The sequence below is a fragment of the Sciurus carolinensis genome, chromosome 13 (genome assembly GCF_902686445.1).
Source record: "Sciurus carolinensis chromosome 13, mSciCar1.2, whole genome shotgun sequence".
Lineage (NCBI taxonomy): Eukaryota > Metazoa > Chordata > Mammalia > Rodentia > Sciuridae > Sciurus > Sciurus carolinensis.
Window position 1 is genome coordinate 55620801 of NC_062225.1, and position 22918 is coordinate 55643718.

Sequence of the window (22918 nt, forward strand, 5' to 3'; positions counted from 1 at the left end):
AGAAAACTGACTGAAAGACACCAATCTATCAGCAGTGGTGTTAAGCAGGGTGAGATATTTGAATAGGCTTTGAGGTGTTTTTTTTTTTTTTTTTTTTTTTTTTGTACTCAGGATTGAACCCAGGGGTGCTTAACCGCTGAGCCACATCCCCAGTCCCCGCCCCCCCCTTTTGTATTTTATTTAGAGACAGGGTCTCACTGAGTTGCTTAGTGCCTCCCTTTTGCTGAGCTTGGTTTTGAACTCGAAATCCTCCTGCCTCAGCCTCCTGAGCCACTGGGATTACAGGCATGTGCCAAGGGTATGGTTTTTATATGTGCTCAGTTCATTGAAGAATTCATTCATGTTATGACAACTTTTGCTTATATGTACAACTTTGTTATGCAAGAACATTGATACTGAATACTTAGATGAAAAGCCTAAGTATGCTTTGTACAGAGACTCAATGCACAGTCTTTTCTAAATTTATACATCATTTTTTATGGATTGTCTCAAACAGGATTTACTAGATAGAGCTTATATATAAGTTCTTGATATATATTATACTAGCAATGAAGATAGTGTGATTTCTACAAGATTGTGTAAATCTTTTTTATTGCTATTTTAAAAAATATTTCAAAAATATTTGTCAATTTGATAGTAAAAAAATTTTTAATTTAGTGTGTCTGACTGATCTGAAACTCTGCATTCTAATTATTTCTTAGCCAGTTCCCTGTGAGTCTTCTCTATAAGCTCTGGTCACAGTCTTTGCTCAGTGGTTTATTGGGTAGACGTTAGGTATTCTTTTGTTGTCATTGATTTGTATAAACTCTATAGTAAAAGAATATTAACATTTATATTTGCTGAAGTTTTATAGGATCTTTGACTTTTATGTGTTTTGGTTTTATTTGTAAAGTTAAAAAGTAAAATATTTATGTCATCAAATTAGATAGTTTGTCTTTACTTTCTGGAATAAATCCCATAAAAGAAGGTAAGGCATTTGATTTATTCATTAACAACCCTTAACACACTCTCTCTCTCTCTCTCTCTCTCTCTCTCTCTCTCTCTCTCTCTCTCTCTCTTTTATTTTTATTTTTATTTTTTTAATTTTTGGTACTGGGGATAGAACTCAGGGACACTCAACCACTGAGCCACATCCCCAGCCCTATTTTGTATTTTATTTATTTAGAGGCAGGGTCTCACTGAGTTGCTTAGTACCTTGCCATTGCTGAGACTAGCTTTGAACTCTTGGTCCTCCTGCCTCAGCCTCCCCAGCTGCTGGGATTACAGGTGTGCCCCATCAGGCCCGGCAACACTTAACTCTTAATTCTTCCGAAGTGTGTTTTGTATTTGGTTGCATGGTGCGGTCACAGTGTCATTTGAGCCTGTTGACTTAGGACAGGTTGCCTCTTTGTTGGTATACGTGAAACCTGCAATCACTGGAAATATGACCTGTAGATCTGATGCAATGGAGCACAGACCTACGGACGGTTGCCAGATCCCTTTTACCCCTTTTTAGAACAAGGCTGGTTATAAAAGATACATGCAGGCACCCATCTCTCCTCCTTTCTTTGTGTGACCTATGAGAAGGAGTTCATTAATGTTTGTTAATCAGTAATGCATTACGTTCTCTATTAAAAAATCATTAGCGACTCTATGAAGGCAGAGTAAATTACTATGTTTTTTTTTCTAGTTATAAAAATACACTAAAGGGCTGAGGATGTAGCTCAGTGATAGAGCACTTGCCAGCATAAGAGGGCTCTAAGTTCCATTCCCCTCATTGCAACAAACAAACAAACAAAAACCTCATACACACACACAAACAAAACCACTTTGAATTTGAAAATCCTCTAGGATCTTATGGCCCAAGGTCCCCTCAAGTGTGGAGAAACAACTCCTACTTGTTTTTTTTTTTTTTTTTTTTTTTTTTTTTTTTTTCCCTCAGAGGTGGGGATCGAACCCAGGGCCTTGTGCAGGCAAGGCAAGCATTCTACCAACTAAGTTCCCTCCCCAGCCCTCCTACTTGTTTTAAAACAAACAAAAACTTGGCAGACTTCTGGTTCCCCATGTCAGAGAGTCATTTGGTGGGTTACATTTTATCCCTAACATGTTAGTGCCCACAGGAGAAACTGTGGGGAAGGAATCTGCCTGACTGGGAAATGATTTGAACTTTCAAATTGTCAACGTAAATTATATACTTATTGGCTCTTTCGGTCATTGTTGGCATAATGATTGATAGTGGATAGTTTTTTGTCCCAGAAGGACAGTGACAGAGTATGTGTGCATTTTTAGATAGATGCCAGAAGATATGTTCTATCATAAGGCACCTTTTTTCACCCATGGAAAAAAATTGTGTTGGAAACTCTATCAGCTACCAATTGCTTTTAGCAGTTTATAAGACAAGCCCCACACATACCAAGCCCAAAAGATGCAAGTCAGATGTACCAAGATTTTTTTTTTTTTTTTTTTTTTTTTTTTTTTTTGGCGGTGTGGCGGTACCAGGGATTGAACTCAGGGGCACTGTGACCACTGAGTCACATCCCCAGCCCTATTTGGTATTTTATTTAGAGACAGGGTCTCACTGAGTTGTTTAGCACCTCACCATTGCTGAGGCTGGCTTTGAACTTGCCATCCTCCTGCCTCAGCCTCCTGAGCCAAGCCGCTGGGATTACAGTCGTGCTCCACTGCACCGTGCCGGTGTCAGGATGTTTTTAAGGAGGAAAAAACAGATGGCAACAAATCCTAGTCGTTTTCATCCAAGAGAATCAAACGAGGCAAAATTTGTCATTTGTGGTTTCTCCTCTCCTCATCCCTCCTGTTACAGGTTTTCTTGTTGTTATAAATGACTTAAATAAGTCTCCTGATCTACTGAAAAATTGCATGATTTTATTTCCTCCTGAATGTGTTTTGAAATAGGGGCATGAAGGACATCAGTTATTCCACCCAGCTTTTGGGAACACATGGGGGCTATTAATGGCTTTATTTAATCCTCCTGCTAAGGTAACATAGAGTGAGGAAGATTTTATTTTTCTAAATCTTCTCCCTGCCCCAGTAACTGCTTGGCATGAGGATTAGAGACTCAGCGCTTTTCTTATCTATTGCTGTCGGAGTAGACTTCATCCCCTTGAAAAGCAGTTTAGCAATATATATTAAGCTATAAAAACTTCATACCTTTTAGCTCTCTAATTCTACCTTGAGAAAACCCTCCTAAAGTAATCATCTTGAATACAGAATATTCATCTATACAAAAGTATCATTAAAGGATTATTTGTAATAGCAAGATAACAATAGTAACACTTTATTATCCAATCAAGGGAAATAATCTTTAAAGAATATTACATATCCACCCAAAGGACTATTTTACAGTCACTTAAATAATCATTATAAAAATTATAAATTAGCAACACAAACTTTTATGATCTAATGTGTACTGGAAAATGCAGGATAAAAAATTATGCATATATTATGATTAAAATAAGGTGAGAAAGATCATATATACAAAATAGGAAATGGACCGGAATACTGGTATTGACTATGCTGAGGTGCTGTGACTAAGAGTGGTTGTTTACTTCCTTTCTCTCCACTGCCTTCATAATTTTTCTAAATATAATTTTCAAAAGCAAAAAATAAACAGTGTTTGGGGAAAAGAGCTGTCAAAATTGTCAACAGGAAAACATTTTGTTTCTTAGATAAAAATAGTCTCACTCACTACTACGTAATTAGGACTCAGTCATTCATATGATGTTTGCTAAGAAGATTCTTTACAATTACGATTTCTCAGAGTTCATATGAAATAAAAGGCGAGATGCGCTCATCTTTCCCGATTGAAATAAATCTTACAATGTCAAATGAAAATAAGTTTCTTTTGTTTGATGTCAGAAATATTTCAAGGTACTTCTGTTTCTTAAAACCTGACAGGACTATGAAGAATAAGGTAGAGATTAGAAAAACAGGAATCTGTACAGACACAAATGATGATAATGTTATTTGTCTATTTTGGTCACATTTATTAGAAAGAATGCTCAAAGTGTGTATCAGACCTGTGGTATATACTGTGCATTACTACCAGCATTATGAAAGAATGCAGGATCATTCCAGTTGTTTTTGCATTTAAGGAATTAGTTCAATTAAAAACTAAACAGACAGTCTGAAATTCCATGGGGAGTAGAAAAATAATTAATAAACATGGTCAGACTGAATAAAGCAGAAAATTGATTTCTGCTTGAATGGAATCTGGAAGTTAAGATGATTAAAACAGGTTCCAGCCTCAATCTTCTTAAAGATGAATTTCACTTGTAGCTAATGTTTTTGGAAAATATAGCATTTCAAATAAAGCTACAGATATGCTAGAATTTTCTAGGAAAAGATATCTATCCTGGAAATTTTTCTTCTGAAAAATCTTTGCAACTTTTGCAATGGCATTAACATTAGCAGAATGATGTTTCGCTATCCAGGTGTGAGTGGACCATCTCCTGAGCTTCTTTCTTATAATAGAATCTTGAGTGGAAATTAAAAAAAAAAATGAAATAGGACTTTCTTTTTTCCCCATTGCAAATGACAGAAACCCATCCCAAATTAACTTGAGCAAAAAATAAAAACATAAAGGTAGGGTGGTGTCTTAGTCTGTTTTTTGTTGCTATAACTGAGTACCTCAGGCTTAGAAAGTTATACAGAAAAGAGGTTTATTCTGCTTATGGTGGTGAAGGCTGGGAAGTTTAAGATTGGATGGCACATCTGATTGGGTCCTTGCTGGCATGGACTCTCCAGTCCTCAGGTTGTTCGAGGCATCACTTGGTTAAAGCAGCCTATCTCAGGAGTCTCTTCCTCTTCTTAAAAAGACACAGTCCCATCGGATTAGGACCCCACCCTTATGGCCTCTATTAACCTTAATTATCTTCCAGAGGTCCCACCTCTAAGTACCATAGTCAGATCAAGTTTCCACCCTTTTACTACCTCCCAATAGGGATAAAATCTCAACATGAGTTTCAAAGGGGACAAACATTTGAACCATACATTTACTGGTGCTGAGGGGCAGCCCTTGGGTGCTGTTTTATCTTCCTCCCTCCTTTAAACCTGATCTCTCCATGAGCTGGATAAGATGGGATTCTAGCCTCCTTGCCGGGACACCTGTTTTCTTTTGGAGCAGTATATTCCTGCTTATCACACACACCAAATTTTTTTTTGGGGGGGGGGATCATTTTTTACCACCTCACATAATAAATTCAATTTTACTGCTAATTGTTTTATACATATTATGAATATTTTGGACAATAAATGTATATCCAACCCTTTTTCTCTTCAGCACAATCAGCTGACAGCTGCGCCTAAGATCAATGGGTATGGACTATGTGGTCTTTCTAGGTTCTCTTGAGCTTTAGGATTGTAAGGAAACACAGCTTAGAACTGAGGACTGTTACTTCCAGCACTTAGCTTAGCAAGGAGGCCAGCGACTGGCTCTAGATAAGTAGATAAGTCACTGGTTCTAACCTCGCTGAGCCTCGGGCCAACCGCACCAGGTGGTCATGAATTTGATTTTTATTTATTTATTTTTTGTGGGGGGCGGTGCTGGGGAATTGAACCCAGGGCCTTGTGCTTGCAAGGCGAGCACTCTACCAACTGAGCTATCTCCCCAGCCCTGTTGTGAATTTGAGATGAGAGCAGGTGAGTGAGCAACTCTGCCAGGTGGAGAGGCTGCCGGAGTGGGCAGTGGGGAGCCCATCTGATGCAGTGGGTTGGAGAGGAGCCCAGAAGACCAGCGCCTGCCTGCAGCTGAGAAGGCTTCACAATGACAAAGACTTGCAGAGACTGGAAATGCATAGTGACATTTAAAAGATTAAGTCTGCAACAAAATTGTGAAAAACCTTTCTCAATTTACAACACATGTGAAAATCAACCAAGTAACTGCTGAGAAAGTTGAATGTCAAGTCCTCACTGCATTTTTTTGACAGAAGCCTATGCAAACATCTGTTGACATGTATCTTGTGTGTTGGTGCCAAGAGGTTCTTCACCTGAGATATGGAATGTGTGTATTTTCTGGAGAAAGGTGATATTATAAAAGGAGATTCAGCAATTCAAGGAGGTTACTGGGAAGTAACATTTAGTCATATATCTCAGGTTAAAAGTTTTGCTGTGGGACTTTTTTTCATATAAGCTTAAATTTTTTTATATAAGCTCAAATTTTGAAACATAATTCAGGTATACCTCAGTATTCATTAAGGATTGATTCCAGGAACCCTTTGAATACCCAAATCCAGGGATGTGCAAGACCCTTTTATGAAACAGCATAGTATTTGCATGTAACTTGTGCTCATTCATGAGTATTCTACAAATAATCTCTAAATTCTTTATAATATCTATTACAATATAAATGCTGTATTGATAGTTATTATACTATATTGTTTAGGGAATCATAACAAGAAAAAAGTCTAGCTAAAGACACTTTTTTTTTTTTTAAACTGGGGATTTGAACCTAGGGGTGCTCTACCACTAAGCTACATCCCCAGCCTGTTTTAGATTTTACTTTGAGACAGGCAATTTTTGTTATTGCTGAGGCTGGCTTTGAACTTGCCATCCTCCTGCCTCAGCTCCAGTAGCCACCATGCCTGGCTCCCAGACACATTGAAAAACAAAAATAAAAAACATTTTTGGTCCTTGGTTGGTTGAACGCATGGATGAGGAACCTGTGGAAACAGGGCTAACTTGGATTAGAAGTCCCTTCTTGAGTAGCTGGGAATGTGGCTTAGTGGCAGAGTGCTTGCCTGGCCTACGACCCCCAGCATCGGTTACAAGTCTTCACTGCATCTTGATATGGATGTACCGCGTCCCATCTGTGCCACTGGTCTCTGTCCGGTTGGCCTGTGGCCTTGAGCTTACTCATCCTTCCCTCCCTGTCCACTAACTCGTGTCTTTCTTCAAGGGGCAGCTCTCCAGTCCCTCTTCCGCAGAGCTTTCTGCCTCCATGGCCTCCCCTTGCTGCAAACTCATCCTAAGTCCTAGCTCTTGCCTCTCACTTAACATTTAGTTCTATTCTTCCAGCATTTGTTTTATTGTTGTTCTTTAATTCTTGCATTGTTCCTTTTACTGAAAATTTTGTTCTTGTCTTCACAACTAGATTTCAGGCACCCTGAGGGCAATGATCTTATATCAAATATTTTTAACATCGTCAGAACCCCTGGCATAAATACCTGGCACACAGCAAATTTCAGTGAATATTTCCGGGCTTGACTCTTAGGCTTTGTTTGACCAGGATTTGGCATATTCAACCTAGCAGCAGTGCCTAACCCCCTGGGACATTCAGGGTTCAGGCAGTTGAATGGAGGAGAACTCCTGCTGTTAGCTTGCATACATATTAAGCTATCCCTGGACCACTAATCACTTGCTTTTTTGGTCTTTCTGCTAATTAAATCAGAACAGGCCAGTGAGCACTTATTATTTTACTTTTGTAATGCAGCAAATTTATCCCGGCAGGGTTCAAATGAATAATGTCCCTTTCTTCAGGCTTGTTCTCAAGGTCCTGTCCATTTTGGCCTGTCCTACCCTTCCCTACCACTAGTTCCTGCACCAACCCTTCCTCCAGTCTTCTCCTCGAGGGGATCCTGGAGGACCAGGGACCAGATCAGTGTACCCTCTTGCATCCTACCATTCCTTTGTGTGACATTCCACATGCTTGTGATTTTATTTTCTTGTAAGGTGTATATTCCCTGCTAAAGTGTAAAGCCATGAAGACAGGAAATGCAGGCCCATCTTGTCAATTAGACTAACTTCTGCTTATAAGAACAGAGGGCTTGATAATAACATTATAAACAATGTAGGGATTTATTTCTCTTCTTTAAACCCCCTGCAGTGGGCAGTTTAGGGCTGGTGTGGCAAGTCCAAGCCTCCTCCTCCTCTTTACTGCTCTGCTGAGCATGGCTTTTGTTCCTGGGGTCACAAAGCAGAGGACAAGGGGCCAGCTGGCAGGAAGGAGGGCGGGGAGGAAGCTTGGTATGCCCTCTCCTTAAGGAGGCTCCTTGGAATGGCACACACCTCTTCCACCTCCCTCCTAGTGGTCTGAAATGAATCACGTGGCCACGCCTCGCTGCCAGGGAGGCTGGGAAATTGAGACTTTATCCTGGGAAGACATGTGCCCAGTTAAAAATTGTTCTGACACTAAGAAATGGGCAGACCGATATTGGGAGACAATCATATACCTAGCCTCTAGCTCGCTACCGGGAGCATTGTCTGTCAGTTGGATAAAGAAATGAGCTGGACCTCAGATTTGTTTGGCTGCTGTAACAGAGTCTCACAAATTGGGTAGTCATACCAGTGCGACAGAAATTTGTTGTCTCACAGTTCTGGGGGCCAGAAGGCCTAGATCAGGCTGTCACCCCACTGGTTTCCTCTGAGTACACTGAGGGATAATCTGCTCCATGTGTCTCTCCTAGCTTGTGGTCCTTTGCTGGAACATTTTGTCATTCCTCAGCTTATAGAACTCTCCTTTTGCTTTCTTGTAGTGTTTTGTGTGTGTGTGTGTGTGTGTGTCTGTCTGTCTGTCTATGTCTACATTTTCCCTTTTTAAAAAATGAACACCAGCCGGGTACTGTGGCGCTATAATGCCAATGACTTGGGAGGCGGAGGCAGAAGGATCATGAGTTCAAAGCCAGTCTTAGCAACTTAGTGAGGCCCTAAGCAACTTAGCGAGACCCTGTCTCAAAATAAAATATAAAAAGGGCTGGGGATATGCAGCTCAGTTATTAAGCACTTCTGGGTTCAATCTCTGGTAAGGAAGGAGGGAAGGAAGGGAGGGAGGAAGGAACCAGTAGTTAAATAGGACTTTCTCAAAGGGGAGAGGATGCTACTAACATCCTGCAGGAGGATCAAGCTGGAATCAGGTGCCAAAAGCAGAGGAATGGTCCCATGAAAAGTTCCCTGAATTTTCCCTTGGCCTTGGGTTTCGGGACTTTAATTGGGTGGCTATTCTGTTCTCTCTGGGATAAATGGTGGTGGTCTCTGAGAGGTTTAGCTTTGGGAAATCCCAAGTTGCCACATCAAAGCCCTGACATATGCAAGGTGTAGGGAATGGCCATGTGATTGTGTGAGAGGTGCTGAGTGCTTTAGCTGAACCCGGAGGCCGGCCTCCCCGTGCACACCACACTGTGAGACTAAAGCCCTGGATCACACTTGGTGATCCCTGGTATACCAGGGGACAGAGTGCTCAACTTCAAGAAAGACAGTACAAATGTCCTCCTTGTTTTAAACACTCTCCCATTGAACTGGGTCCAGAAGTGACATATCCCAAGCCTTCTGCCCTCTTACAAAGCCCTCAGGTGGGGTTGCAGCCAGGACTCTGCTGGAGCTGTTTCCTGGCTATTGCAGGACCCTCGAGTGACCAGTCTCAGAGCTGTCAAGGCTTTGCCACAGCATTCCTGTGGCTTTTGAAATATGTACTTGGGCCTGTATCCACTTCCCTAATGTTTCCCTCTTAAAGATTCCATCTGCCCCATGTGGCAGTAGTTTCTTTTTTTTTATTTAAATTTTTATTTTTACAGACTGCATTTTAATTCATTGTACACAAATGGGGTACAACTTTCCATTTCTATGGTTGTACACAATGTAGATTCACACCATTCATATAATCATACATATACATAGGGTAATACCGTCTGTCTCATTCTACTATCTTTCCTTTCCCCACCTGCTTCCGCCCCATTTTCCTCTACACCATCCAAAGTTCCTTCATTCTTATCTCCCCCCAGCCTCATTACATATTGTCATTCACTTACCAGAGAAAACATTCGGCCTTTGGTTTTTTGGGCTTGGCCTATTTCACTTAGCATGATATTCTCCAACTTCATCCATTTACCAGCAAATATGATGATTTTATTGTTCTTTATGGCTGAGTAATATTCCTTTGTGTATATATACCACAGTTTCTTTATCCATTTGTCAATTGAAGGGCATCTAGGTTGGTTCCACAATCTAGCTATTGTGAATTGAGCTACTATGAACATTGATGTGACTGCATCACTGTAGTATGCTGATTTTAAGTCCTTTGCGTATAAACCAAGGAGTGGGATAGCTGGGTCAAATGGTGGGTCCATTGCTTTCCAGAGTGTCTGCACCAATTTGCATCTCCACCGGCAACATATGAGTGTGCCTTTTTCCCCACATCCACGCCAACACTTATTATTGCATGTGTTCTTGATAATATGTGGCAGTAGTTTCTTTCTGTTCCATGTCCCAGTCCCTTCGAATCAGATGACGGAGCCTGTGCACGGCAACTGCTGAATGGCATGGGAACTCCTCAGTGCTTCACCGCACTGGACATCCAGACTCCCAAGGCACTGGTGACCTGGCAGCTCAGAAAGGAAAGCCACGTGAGGCTTGGGAGCCGGGGCAGGTGCTACAGAAGGCGGTGGTAGGTGTGGAACTGACGAAGCCCACGGCAGCATCTTTGGCCAGCTACCCATCCAGCTCAAAGAGCTGCGCTATTGCAGTCAGAGGTTGCGCAAACGGTCTCTGTCTGGATTCCCATGGCTTTTGCTTCTTCGTGTTTATGATTTCTTCAGCGTTGGTACAGTTTACACCAGAGAACCTCACCCTGACAGGGACCTCTGTCACACGTCTGCATAGTTTGAAAACGTTACCACTTTCATCTGTCATGAGGGCGTTGAAGGAGGAGGCGCATGCGTCCCTTGTGCCTGGCTGTTAATAACATATTCCATTCATGGCAGGATAGTCGAGAGTGGCAGCCCTAATTACATTTCTGTGCCACCAGCTAAAGCAAACGGGAGAGGCTTGCTCTTAAATCCTGCAGAGGGTCTGCAGCCCCGCGCTTGTTTTGCTGCATCTCCTGGACTCAATTGTGACCAGCCTCAGTTACTAGAAGGATCTTACCCAATACGTGGCTCTATATATTGGCTTTATATATATTTTTTAATCCTTTATTTTTTAAAAATATTTTAGTTGTGGATGGACACAATGCCTTTATTTTATTTACTTATTTTTTTGTGCTGCCTAGCTAGGTTCGAACCCAGGGCCTCACGCATGCGAGGCAAGCACTGTACCACTGAGCCACAACCTCAGCCCTCCTTATTTTTCTTTACCCAATTTCCATATTCACTTTTCTATACAGTATTTTTTCATGTTTTAAGAACACTCATGTTCATTGCAGAAAAAATTTTAAATGCAGATAAGCAGAAAAATACTTTTTTTCCTTTTTAATTGAATATGTCATCACCTGGAGAAAGCTACCATCCGTGTACAGGTCATTTGAAATTTTTTTTATAAACACATTTTAAAGTTACATTTTTCACAATGATATTTGAGAATCATTTTTATGCCTAAAAAGCTTCATCAACACTGGACAGCTAGATGGAAGAATCAATCTATCTGACCAGACACACATCACTGATCACTTAGTTTATTTCTAATATTTTACTTTTAAAATAATGTTATGCTGAATGTCTTTGAGGCTCCATATTTGTAAACAGTTCTTAATTGTTCCTGAGGATGAATGCCTAAAAGTGGAATGGCTGGGTCAAAATAAGAAATATATATTGTTTTAAACTTTGTACTGAGAAAACTTTAAAAATATATACATAAACTGGATGTGGTGGCACGGGCCTGTAATCCCAGCAACTCCAGAGGCTGAGGCAGGAGGATGGAAAGTTCAGAGCCAGCCTCAGCAATTTAGCGAGGCCCTAAGCAACTCAGTGAGATCCTGACCCAAAATAAAAAATAAAAAAGGCCCGGGATGCAGCTCAGTGGTTCAGTGTCCCTGGGTTCAATCCCTGGTGCCACAAACAAACAAACAAATACATAATAGCTAGAACACTATATTGCACCTTCATGTGCCTGTTCAACAGCGTCAACTCCCGGCCATTTTTTTTTTCCACCCGTTCTCCCACCTGTTTCCCCCCCAGTTCCTGCATTATTTAAAAACAGATCCAAGACACCTTGCCAGAAGGGATATTTCTGGTTTTTGCTGGGCCCCACCCCTGTGGCAAAGAGCACTGACTGTTTGAAAATGGGAGAGGAAAAGAGCAAATGCTGGGAAAAAAGGAAAAGGTCTACATCAAGTCAACAGTATACACGTGGTGTTTGGGCGGTACCCTCCCCCTCCCCCTCCCCTCCCCTCCTCCTCCCCTCCCCTCCCCCTCCCTCTCCTCTCCCTCTTCTCCCCCCCCTCCTCTCCCTCCTCCTCCCCTTCCCTCCCTGCCTTCTAACCACCCTGACCTGTCTGTCCCAGCCTGCACCCCTGATCTAGGCTCAGGACTCATCCTTAGTCTCCTGGATTCTGCGGCACCCTGTGACCACTCCCTTTCTTCTTTGTCTCCCTCCCTTTGTATGGGCAAGTACATTTTAAAAACATTTCATCTTTCCAGATCGCGCTACAGAAAGGTTGATTGAATTTATATTCTGCCAGCATCCGCGGCAGGGCCTGTGCTTGTTGTTAAATCTTTGGGTTCCTTCCTCTCCTGCTTCCTCCTCTCTCCCTTCCTCCCTGTATCCCTTCCTTCCTTTCTTTCTTCCTTTCTCTGTCTCTTCTTTCTTAGCCTTTGTTAATGTTCTAGAAAGAGAATCTCATGTCTTAATTAGAACTTACTTGGTGATTAATGCGGTTAAAGCCCTTCTTCCCTCCCCCATTGTGCTCATTGAACATCTGGGTTTCATCTCTGTGCGTTGCCTTTTGCTGATTTTTCCATTCGGGTGTTTGTCTTTTTAAAAAGTTGTGTTCATTCATTTATGTTAATCTCATAACATTGTGTTTATTTCAGTGAATTGCTGTGAATACTTTTTAGGACTCAGAAAACATTACATTTATATGAAGGAGTAAGCGTGCTTTATTAAGCTAACAGCTCAGAGCAGCGAGTCACTGTTGACAGCCGCAAGCACGGCGTGAGGACGTGGATGTGAACAGGGGCCTGTGTGTGGAAGGGCTCCCCCGACAGGGCTAAAGGGGGGGGACCTTACAAGTTGCTTTGTCTCCTTCAGCCCTCACATTATGCTTAAGATGGGTCACTCCATGTTATTCCCATTTCCCATTTTCCAGGTTATACCTCAATGTGACCTCTCAAGCCCAAATCCAGGAATTTTTTTTTACTATACCACATGAATTCGTGTTTATTTGTAAAAGGCATTAATAAAACATATCAAGCATTAGTAACAACGAAACTTTTTTTTTAATGTCCTCTAGCGTGAAGGCCCAGGACCAGGTCACTATAATTTAAAAATGCCTTCAGCAAGTTCCATTACTTCTTGTTTTCAATCCAGAGTACCCCGGTTCCTGCCCAGCTATTCAGTGAGTATTCTAAAAGTCAGACACCCCTAGCGGTGTGACTGTGGGGTAGGTCTTAAGAGACCCTGTGTATGGAGGGTCGGGGGACAGGGACTGCAGTCACATACAGTCCTAGTGTGTACCCATCAGGCAGTTAAGGAGTGACGCTCTTAGCCAGCCTCAGACTCAGGGTGTCTCTAGGCCCAAAGACTGTGGCTGAATTATGGGTGGGTTGAAAAGAGCCAGCACGGTCATCAGCCATCAGTGCTGTGACCTCGATCCTCTGAGGGGGCACTGTTAATGGACTGAAGCAAGCAACGTGCAGTGGCCGCCTCCAGCCATCCAGAACTGACATTCTTTGTGTGTGTGGCTTCCTGGAGCCCAAGGAAGCAAAACGTTGAAGCAGAAACATTGCTGAACCAAATGGGACCTTTAAGACATGAGCGATCACCCTGCTCCAAGGACTCACAGAGGACAGGAGGAGGCTTGAGTCCGTGGAGAAAGTGGATTCTGGGGATGTGCAGCATCTCAAAGGCCCGGAGAAGACCAAGAACGATTATAAAAGCGTTACCAACTGTGACTTTTTCAAATATTTTTTAATGTCAAAAGACTGTCTTAATTCCTGTGGTCTTGTTGCCCCAGCCCGAACAGTCTGAAAGTATGTAGACTCATTTGAGATGATTGGGGAGAAAGAAATACAATTCTGCTTGTAAGAGAATAGGCTCCCCCAAGGGTTCCAGGGGACGGGGAGAAGCTGGGGCATTGGGTAGCAGGGACTGTACTGCAGCTGTCTGGACTCCAGTGTAACCTTTATTTGGAGGAGTACTGGGGAGGCCCAACCAGTAAAATCACAGAGAGACCAACAACAGGGGTCTGGAGGATCCTACCACCTTGGTGGCATCAGCATGATCCAAAAAGAGATGTGTGTCAGAGCCCATAGGACTGGGCATTCTCAGGAAGATTTGAGTCATGCTAACCAAACTCCCAGGACACTGAGCAACACACCCTAATGTGTAGTGTTAATTTAGACGTATCCACCAAGGGGGCCTGCTGCTCTCCCTCATAGGAAATTTTCATAGAAGCCAAGGACAACCGGAAGGTCACTTGGTGACAGTGAAATCAGGGCAGGGGGGCCAAGCTCGATGTTGTCAGGTGGGTGAACCACAACTGGCAGCCTCCTGCAGGATGGCCCTGTGGGCACAGGCTGCCCAACCTCCAGTTCTGTGGCCTGGCCTTCCAGGACTCCACATGCATGTCGCATCCTCATTAATCGCACTAATAAAGGCTTCCGCTTCCTTTGACGTGTGGCCAAGACTTGATTAGATTTCCAGGCTGCAGCTCTGCTCTTGGCAGGGAAACATGCTGTCATTGAAAGTGGCTTCTGCAGGCAGCTGATCTTATCCTCTGGGGCTGACCAGGCTGACCGCTCCGTTTCCCTCTCAGGGAAATACTGTCTGTACCCTCACTGTCTCCTGAAGAGACAGCCCACTGTGAGGAAGGATGGAAAGGACAGTAGGTGGTAATAGAGAATGGGGGGGGGGGTGCAGGAGTAACCAGGGGAGGCTTGTTGCTGGGCCTGCCACGTACTGTCTGTTTTGAAGGGACTCCAGTGAGCCTCGTCCCCTCCTGACAGCCAGTACTCTGTCCTAATTGATGGTCCAGGGTCACACTGAGCCACTGGAGGTAGGACTGGGAGTCGAACCCAGGCCTGTTGGACTCTGAAACCCTTGTCCTCAGTTATTACGTTCATGGCTTCTTCAAAATGGGAGCCCGGCGTTTACTAACAAGAACTCATGGATCCCTTGGGAATGCTTCTGGGGCACAGACCCCACTTGAAAAACACCTTGCTTTGTCACACTGTTAATGACAGAAACTCGACCATATTTGGGAGGAAATTTGGGCTCCGGAATTAGACCATCCAGATTCAGAATTGGGTCTCTCCAGCTGCCTGTTTCTCGATGGAGGTCACTGGAGGAGAGGCAGATGGCATTCCCTGGGATGGAAGCTGTGCGGGTGGAGGGCCCAGCAGGGGGAAGTGTGCCTTGAGGTGGTGGAGTGTGACCCTGCTTCTCCCAGCAGGTGCCCGTGCACCCCGGATGGTCCTGCCCTTGCCTTGGCCTCTCTCCTGTCACACAGTGACCTGACAGGAGTCGCCTCAGCTCCCAGGGCACAAATGCTCCAATTCAAAGACCCCACGGGCCTCCGTCTAGGCTGATGTGGGCCTGCATGGGGGACTCACCCACCACCCACATCTAACCCAGCAACCAGGTTTTGGTGTCACTACCTCATCAGTCCTTATTTTTTTTTCTCGTTTCAGAAAACCCCAGGCCCAGGAGCATACGCCTCTTGCAGACAGTTTCCTAATCAGTCCCCAACCATAGCCAAAATGGGCAGAGAGCACAGCCTTTTCTTCAATAACACAATTGGCTTTTAAAATAAAGCGATGTTGGTGCCAAGCTACTTTTTTTTTTTTTTTTTTTTTTTTTGCTTTGTTGTTGTGGTGATTGTTTAGTAAGTTCTTGTGTTTAGGAAAGTGTACCTTGCCTGTTCTGTAGAGGGGTTTGACCTCAGGACACGATGGATCGCCTGGGGTGACAATCTTTCCTGTTTGTCTTTGATAGTTCCAGCGTAATTACCAGTTCACTTCTCAAAAGTGTCCTGGTTTGAGAAATGAATCATATATTCACTCAACCTATTATTACCCAAGAGCATGTCCCCAGAGACTGGGCGCCAGGGTGCTTCTGCAATCACGCAGATGCCCCATAAGTCCAGGCTGCGTGTCCTTGGTCCCTCTACCTCAACAGCATTAATGTTGAAAGACCTCCGGGTCCCCTTGATGACTTCCCTGGTGATCACTGACATTCAACCAAGGCCACAGGATCCCCAAAGGTGGCGCTTTCTCTTTTCAACTCCTTGAAAAGAACAATATTGATTCTATCTGATGAGTACAGTCCATGTTCTAGAAGGTCAGTGATGGACTGTGCATGTAACCATGGTCCCTGTGGCACGGAGCAGAAAGATTCCTATTGCCTGGTAACGTTGTAGTACAAGACATCACTCGTGTGTTTGTGGTGATGCTGGTGTCCACAAACCTAAGGCACATACCACTGTGCACAGTGCGTAATGCTTGATAACAAAATAAACGAGTGATACTGGTTAATATATTTTCTGTACTACATTTTTTCTCTCCCTTGCCACTGCCTGGGATATATGTTATACTTTTTTTTTTGGGTGCTGGGAACCAAATGGAGGGCCTTGGACATGCTAAACAGACACGTACCACTGAGCTACACCCCAGCCCACTGTATCGTTATTTTAGAGCGTACCACTTCTACTTAGAAAAGCAAGCCTGCTGCCCAACAGCGAGCGTGCTGTCCAATGCTGGCGGCAGCCTCCTGCAGCTCATGCTCGCCTCGTCCCTTGACTGCATCATGTTCTCCTGCGCTTGATTTAAGTTGGTGGTGTTGTGTCATCCGCTAGGAGCAATGGACTAGGTGGCATACGTGTACACACGTGTAGCCTTGGTGGCGTAGTAGGCTCTGCCATCGAAGTTTGTGTTCACGCGCAGTAGCAAAATAAACTAACAGTGTGTTTTCAGCGCCGTATCCTCATTGTCAGAGTCCTCATTGCTAAATGATTCACGACTATGCCACATGGCTATCTTTCTGATTTCAGGTCAACCGAAGTGTTTTATCTGTCAGGTGCAAGGTGCTGTGCTGGGGGTGGGGAGTGGGGACTTGAAAGCAGAGGGGAACAAGGCGTGGACTGAGTTGAGGAGGGTGGTAGGGGAGGACAGGTCTGAAGAGGTGCTTGGGAGCTGGGAAAGCTGGGCCGACATCCTTCTGCTGGTCCCCTTGGGTCTACAGCTTGGGTTCTGCCCTCACGCAGGTGACAACTCCAATGGGAAGTTGAACTGTAGCCTCAGGAAGCTGCCAGACAACCGTGCCAGTGTGCAGAGAAGCCGCTGTGTTCAGAGAGAGAAGTCGCGCGCCTGAGTCTGGGTGCAGGCAGGGGACAGCTTGGCCAGCACCCAAGGGACCAGGAGACTGAGATCAACAGAGAGGAAAGGGGAGAGGGCCAGGGACAAGAACCGCCATCTGGGCAAAGGCCCAAGGTAGGAATAAACATTAGCTGGAGGGAAGCAGAGGAAGCCTGGCCCAATAAGAGTGGAGGGTGCAAGTTGGGGCGTGGGAGGGAGTAAGGCTGTCAGAACTGGGGCATGTGGGCCTTGTGCACCTGCAAGTCCTTTCTGCTCAAGCAATCACTGCCAGGCAGATCCAGCATGGCAGCTGGGGGCTCAGCAGAGGGGGGGAGAGTCCAGGGTTGCTAATAAATAGATGAAAAGAATCCTTACAATTTTTCCTTAAAGCCTATATTTTATTATAGTTAAAAGGAAAAAAAAAACCATTTTTCTTCTCTAGATTTATAAACCCTTATAACATGGTACTGGGACAGGAGAGGGGAGGCTGTCATCTCCCAGAATACATTTGCTCTTCCACATTGCATCTCGTTCCTCCCCAGCAGGAAACAGCCATGGGAAAGGTCCAGTAGGGGGTCTCTGGGCAGCATCCCTTGCCCACTTTAATCAGATGATGGCTGCAGGGCAGATATTTTCACATTTTATTCTCCAAGTGGGTCAGAGTTCCCACACAGTAAGTGAAGGTTTGTATCCTCCAATGGAAGAGCTTTCTATAGGAAGTGGTGTCTTAGGAAGCACAATGGCAGAAGGAGTGAGGCAGGAAGTGCTTATGTCTGTCTCTGTCAAGGCTGGTCAATGGAACCTTAGAGGAGCCCCTCAGGCTATCAGGAGGAAGAGGGGGATTCTGCTCTAAGAATTTAGGGGCATCTCACCCATAGGGGTGTGAACTGGCAGTTCCCCCACACACACCATGCTTGCTTTTCTCCTGTCCCTGGAGGTGACTTTTAGTGCCCTTTGTGTGCAAGGATCAAATGTGGCTCCCTCAGTCTCACCTCATGCCATTTCCTCAGTCCACATCCTGAAAGAAGGTAACCAGGATCTAGTTGGTTCCACTTTCAGATTCCCAGAAGAGGGAAACCAGTTGGTCAGTTTGGGTCAGGGAGCTGCTCCAAGGCCATCAACTGTGGCCAAGAGGGCCACAGAGGGTGGTACAGATAGTACAGATATGGCTGCAGAGGCTTAATTTTGTTTGTGTGTGTGTGTGTGTGTGTGTCACTGGGGTGGAGGGCAGTGTCCCATTGTCCTAGGAGAGAACAAGGACCCTTTTGGAGTATAAAGGGCAGGGTGACATGACCAGCCTGCCGGAACCCTAACCCTATCCCTAACCTGGAGGAGGAACCTCTGGAGAATATTCTACAGGGCCATCTGAGCTACCCTGTATTCTGTGTCCACCTGGGGTGTTCACTAAGCTTTGCCTTTGACTCCATGACTGTGAACTGAGTTTCCTTTCTGGAGTTGGGGTGCCTGGACTCAGACCTGTCTTTGTTACCTACCTTTGTTCCTCTCTTGCCTTTACTCTGCTTTGCTCTTCAGGATGAGCTGACAGAGACGCTGCCCCAGGGGTTGTTAGCACAGGGACTCACGGGAGTTGGTGCTAAGAACAGGTTTTACTTTTCCTCTTTGACATATTCCAATATTTTTATTAAACTGTATTTCATTCAGTTTGGGAAGGACTTTTCCAGAAAGACAAGAGGGACTAGAGACTTTTCCCCTCCTTGAGTCCAAACGTGGGACAATAATTCCAAGATGGAGGAAGAGGGGCTGGACAGACTGGGGTTGACATTGAACTTTAGCTCTGAGTTTGGAACATGTAACACCTAGCAGCTAGGGCTACTGTGTGAATCAAATGACATGTCCAAGAGGACTTGGCCAAGACACAGAGTGCCTCAGATGAAAGGGAACAATGGTGTTTATTGGACTTGCTCCCTCCCCATCTTAGGTCCCTGAGGGACTTCCTTCAGGATCTCATATAACCCTCTCCGCCTCTGCACCCATTAGCTTCTGTGACACTGGCTTCCCCTGAGCATCCCTCTGCTCCTCCACCCCCACTCCATTATTCCTACTGCTCTCTGAATTTGGCTCCAACCAAAGGGAATGCTGCTTCTTGGCTGCAGATATTTTGTGTTGCTTCCATGTGAAATTTCCTCTCCATTAAGTCAGAGCACGTCAAAAGTCACAGGGGACAGCTTATCCTTCTCCCTTCCTCCATTTCCATCCTTCCCACCCCCACCTCCTCACTGTTCTCTGTGCCTAGAGGCGACACCTTCTTGGAGACAGGCACAGGCTTTGAGGCTGAGGACCACAGGTAGCTTAGGTGACCTGCCCTGTGTTTAGCATCATTTCTAATATGCTTAATGCCACCTACCTAGGGCACAGAGCTGCCTGGTCTTCAGGCCTAGCACTACTTTGAAAACCCTACTGTCTTGAGAAAAAAAAAAAAAAAAAAAAGTTCAAAACCTACAAGTTAGAAGCAGTGGTTCCTTTTCCTTACTTTTTTTATTGTGATAAAATACACATACTATAAATTTACAGTTGTAACCATTTTAAAGTATACAGTTTGGTAGTGTTAAATATAACTATCACAACTCTTTTCCTCTTATAAAACTGAAACTCTGCACCGGTTAAACAATAACTCCCATCCCCTCCTGTGTCTCTGGTAACCATTGCTCTGCTCCTCGTCTCCAGGATTTGGACTACTCTAAGTACCCAGTGTAAGTGGGAGCAGATGGTACTTGTCTTTGGGCGACTGGCTTATTTCCTTCAGCTCTGCCCTCGAGGTTCGCCATGTTGTAGCGTGTGTTTGAACTTCCTTCCTTTTTGAGGGTGAATGCTTGTCCCGTTGTATGCTCCCACGGCATTTGGCTTCATCCATTCATCTGACAATGGTGACTCGGGTGTCATCTGTGTTTTAGTGATTGCGAATAATACTGCTGTGGATGGGGCTGGGGATACAACTCAGTTGGTAGAGTGCTTGCCTCACAAGCACAAGGCCCTGGGTTCAAAAAAAAAAAAAAAAAATACTGCTGTGGATGTAAGTGTACAAATATCTCTCCAGGACCTTGCTTTCAGTTCTTTGGGATATATAGCCAGTAGAATTGCAGGACCACGAGATAGTTCTGTTTTTGATTAAAATTTTTTTTTATTTGTTATTTTTAGATGTATATGACAGTAGAGTGTGTTTTGACACATTATACATACATGAAGTGTAACTTCTCATTCTTGTGGTTGTACATGATGTGGAGTTACACTGATGTGTATTCATATATGAACATAGGAAAGTTATGTCTGATTCATTCTCCTGTTTTTCCCATTCCCATCCCTCGTCCCTTCCCTTCATTCCCCTTTGTCTAATCCAATTAACTTCTATTCTTGCCTCCCCGCCCCTTATTGTGTTAGCATCCACATATCAGAGAGAACCTTGGGTCTTTTGGGATCAGTTTATTTCACTTAGCATGATATTCTCCGGCAAATGCCATAATTTCATTCTTCTCTATGTCTGAGTAATAGTCCATTGTTAATATGTACCACATTTTCTTTATCCATTCATCTGTTGAAGGGCACCCTGGTTGGTTATATAACTCAGCTATTGCGAATTGAGCTGCTATGAACATTGATGTGGTTGCGTCTCTGTAGTATGTATGCTGACTTTAAGTCCCTTGGGTATAGGCCAAGGAGTGGGATAGCTGGGTCAAATGGTGGTTCCATTCCAAGTTTTCTGAGGAATCTCCACACTGCTCTCCAGAGTGGTCTAGTTTTGATTTTTTTGAGAAACCACCATATTGTGTTCCACAGGTGCTGAACCATTTTACATTCCCACCACCAGTACCCAGGGGCTCCAGTCTCTCCACTCCTTGCCAACACGATTTCTGTATTTTGGGCAGTAGTCATCCTAACGGGTGTAAGGTGGTGCCTTACAGTTTGGATTTGTGTTTCCCTAGCAATTAGCGATGCTGAGCACCTTATCATGCACTTTTTGGCCTAGCATGTCTTCTGTGAAGAGTGTCTGTTCAAGTCTTTTTTAATTTGGTGGTGTTTATTGTTATTGATCTCCAGGAGTTCTCAATATATTCTCAATATATTCTGGATATTAATCATCAGAAATATGGTTTGCAAGTATTTTCTCCGATTTTGTGGGCTGCCTTTTTATACTGTTGATAGGTCTTTTGCTGCATAAAATTTAAAAGTATTCATGAAGTTCGCTTTATTTTTCTTTTGTTGCTGGTGCCTTTGTTATCAAACCCAAGACATCAATGCCAACTCAAATGTCCTGAAGCTTCTTGCCTATGTTTCTTCTAAAGGTTTTATTATGTTTGTTCTTACATTTAAGTTTTTGACCCACTTTGAGTTGATTTTTTTATCAACTTGAACCCAGGGGTGCTCAACCACTCAAAAAAATTTTTGAGACAGAGTTTTGCTAAGTTGCTGAGGCTGCCTTTGAACTTGCAATCCTCCTGCCTCAGTCTTCTTAGTAGTTGGGATTAAGTTAGGATTAAGTAGTTGGATTAAGTTGTGCCCCACCAGGCCTAATTTGAGTTAATTTTTGTATACGGTATGAGATGAGAGTCCGGATTCAATGATTTGCACGTAGCTGCCGAGTCTTCAGACCTATTTATTGAAAGGACTGTTCTTTCCCCATTGAATGGTCTTAGTACTCTTGCTAAAAATCAGGATGCATGCCTTTAATCCCCAGTGACTCAGGAGGCTGAAGCAGGAGGATTGCAAGTTGAAAGCCCGCCTCAGCAATTTAGTGAGTCCCTAAGTAACTCAGTGAGAACCTATCTACCTATCTCTAAATAAAATATAAGAAGGGTTGGAGATGTTGCTCAGTGGTTAAGTACCCCAGGTTCATTTTCCCAGTACCAGAAAAAAAAAAAAAAAAAAATCAGGTTAAAGCACTGGAATGGCATGTAGGCTGGGTGAGTCCTCCTGGCCAGGGAGGGAAGGCCAAGGTCAGTCTGTGATTAAAGAAAAGGAGGCTTCACTCCACACTGTACCCAAGGCTCCTGGCACAGGAGGTCCTCCCTAGAGTCCCGCTGGTATTCTGCTCATGAGGGATACATAGATGTGGCTGAGCCCAGATGTACAGGACATGGAGGTCCAACCCAGGAAGCAGAACCCACCCAACTTAGAGTAACCTGGGCGTTCTACAAAACAAGGGTCCTATAAGATGGGAGACAGGTCAGGGAGGGCTTCCAGAAGGCATGAGAACTGGGTCTTTAAGGACAAAGGGCAAGGACTGACTCCATGCATGAGTTCTAGAAAGAGATCTTGAAGATATGGGTGGACATGGGAATGTAGGTGAACATGGAGGTCACGGCTCTTTGAAGACACAGGAGACCTGATGGCCTTGAAGGAGGAGGAAGAGAATGGAGAGAGGGAAAGGACCCAGAGGGTGGAGCTCCCCATGCAGAAGAAGAGCTCTTCACATGGAGAAGGGGAGCACCCGGGCCCAGCCTAGCAGAGCCCCTGTGGCCCCTGTGGCCCCCTGCCCAGCTTGGGCCTGGCCAGGATGCCCAAAGCCCCTGCCTCCTGGATGAGCTGCTCTCAGGTGAGGGATGTGTGTGTGCCCAGCAAGGTACCACGAACCCCAAGCCTTGGGCCTTTCTAGGAGCAGGTAGTGAACTGTGTGTTCCGGAGGCGACTCCAGACCTGGCACGAGGCAGGAGCGGGGCCTGCACTGGCCTCTTCCTTCTGGACCCATGGTG

The 22918-nt window shown here is 44.3% G+C and overlaps 1 protein-coding gene across 3 annotated transcripts in view; it reads left to right on the forward strand.

The window, feature by feature from the left end:
* Stpg4 (sperm-tail PG-rich repeat containing 4) overlaps positions 1-15682 on the forward strand; it is a 41524-nt gene extending 25842 nt beyond the window's left edge. For 2 of the 3 annotated variants that reach the window (XM_047522835.1, XM_047522837.1), the window contains 2 exons: positions 13154-13258; positions 15552-15682. In XM_047522835.1, the coding sequence (XP_047378791.1) occupies positions 13154-13258; positions 15552-15668 (222 nt within the window). In that variant the 3' untranslated portion in view covers positions 15669-15682. The remainder of the gene's footprint in view (positions 1-13153; positions 13259-15551) is intronic. The other variant, XM_047522836.1, reaches the window with a different exon arrangement.
* The last annotated feature ends 7236 nt before the right edge of the window (positions 15683-22918 follow it).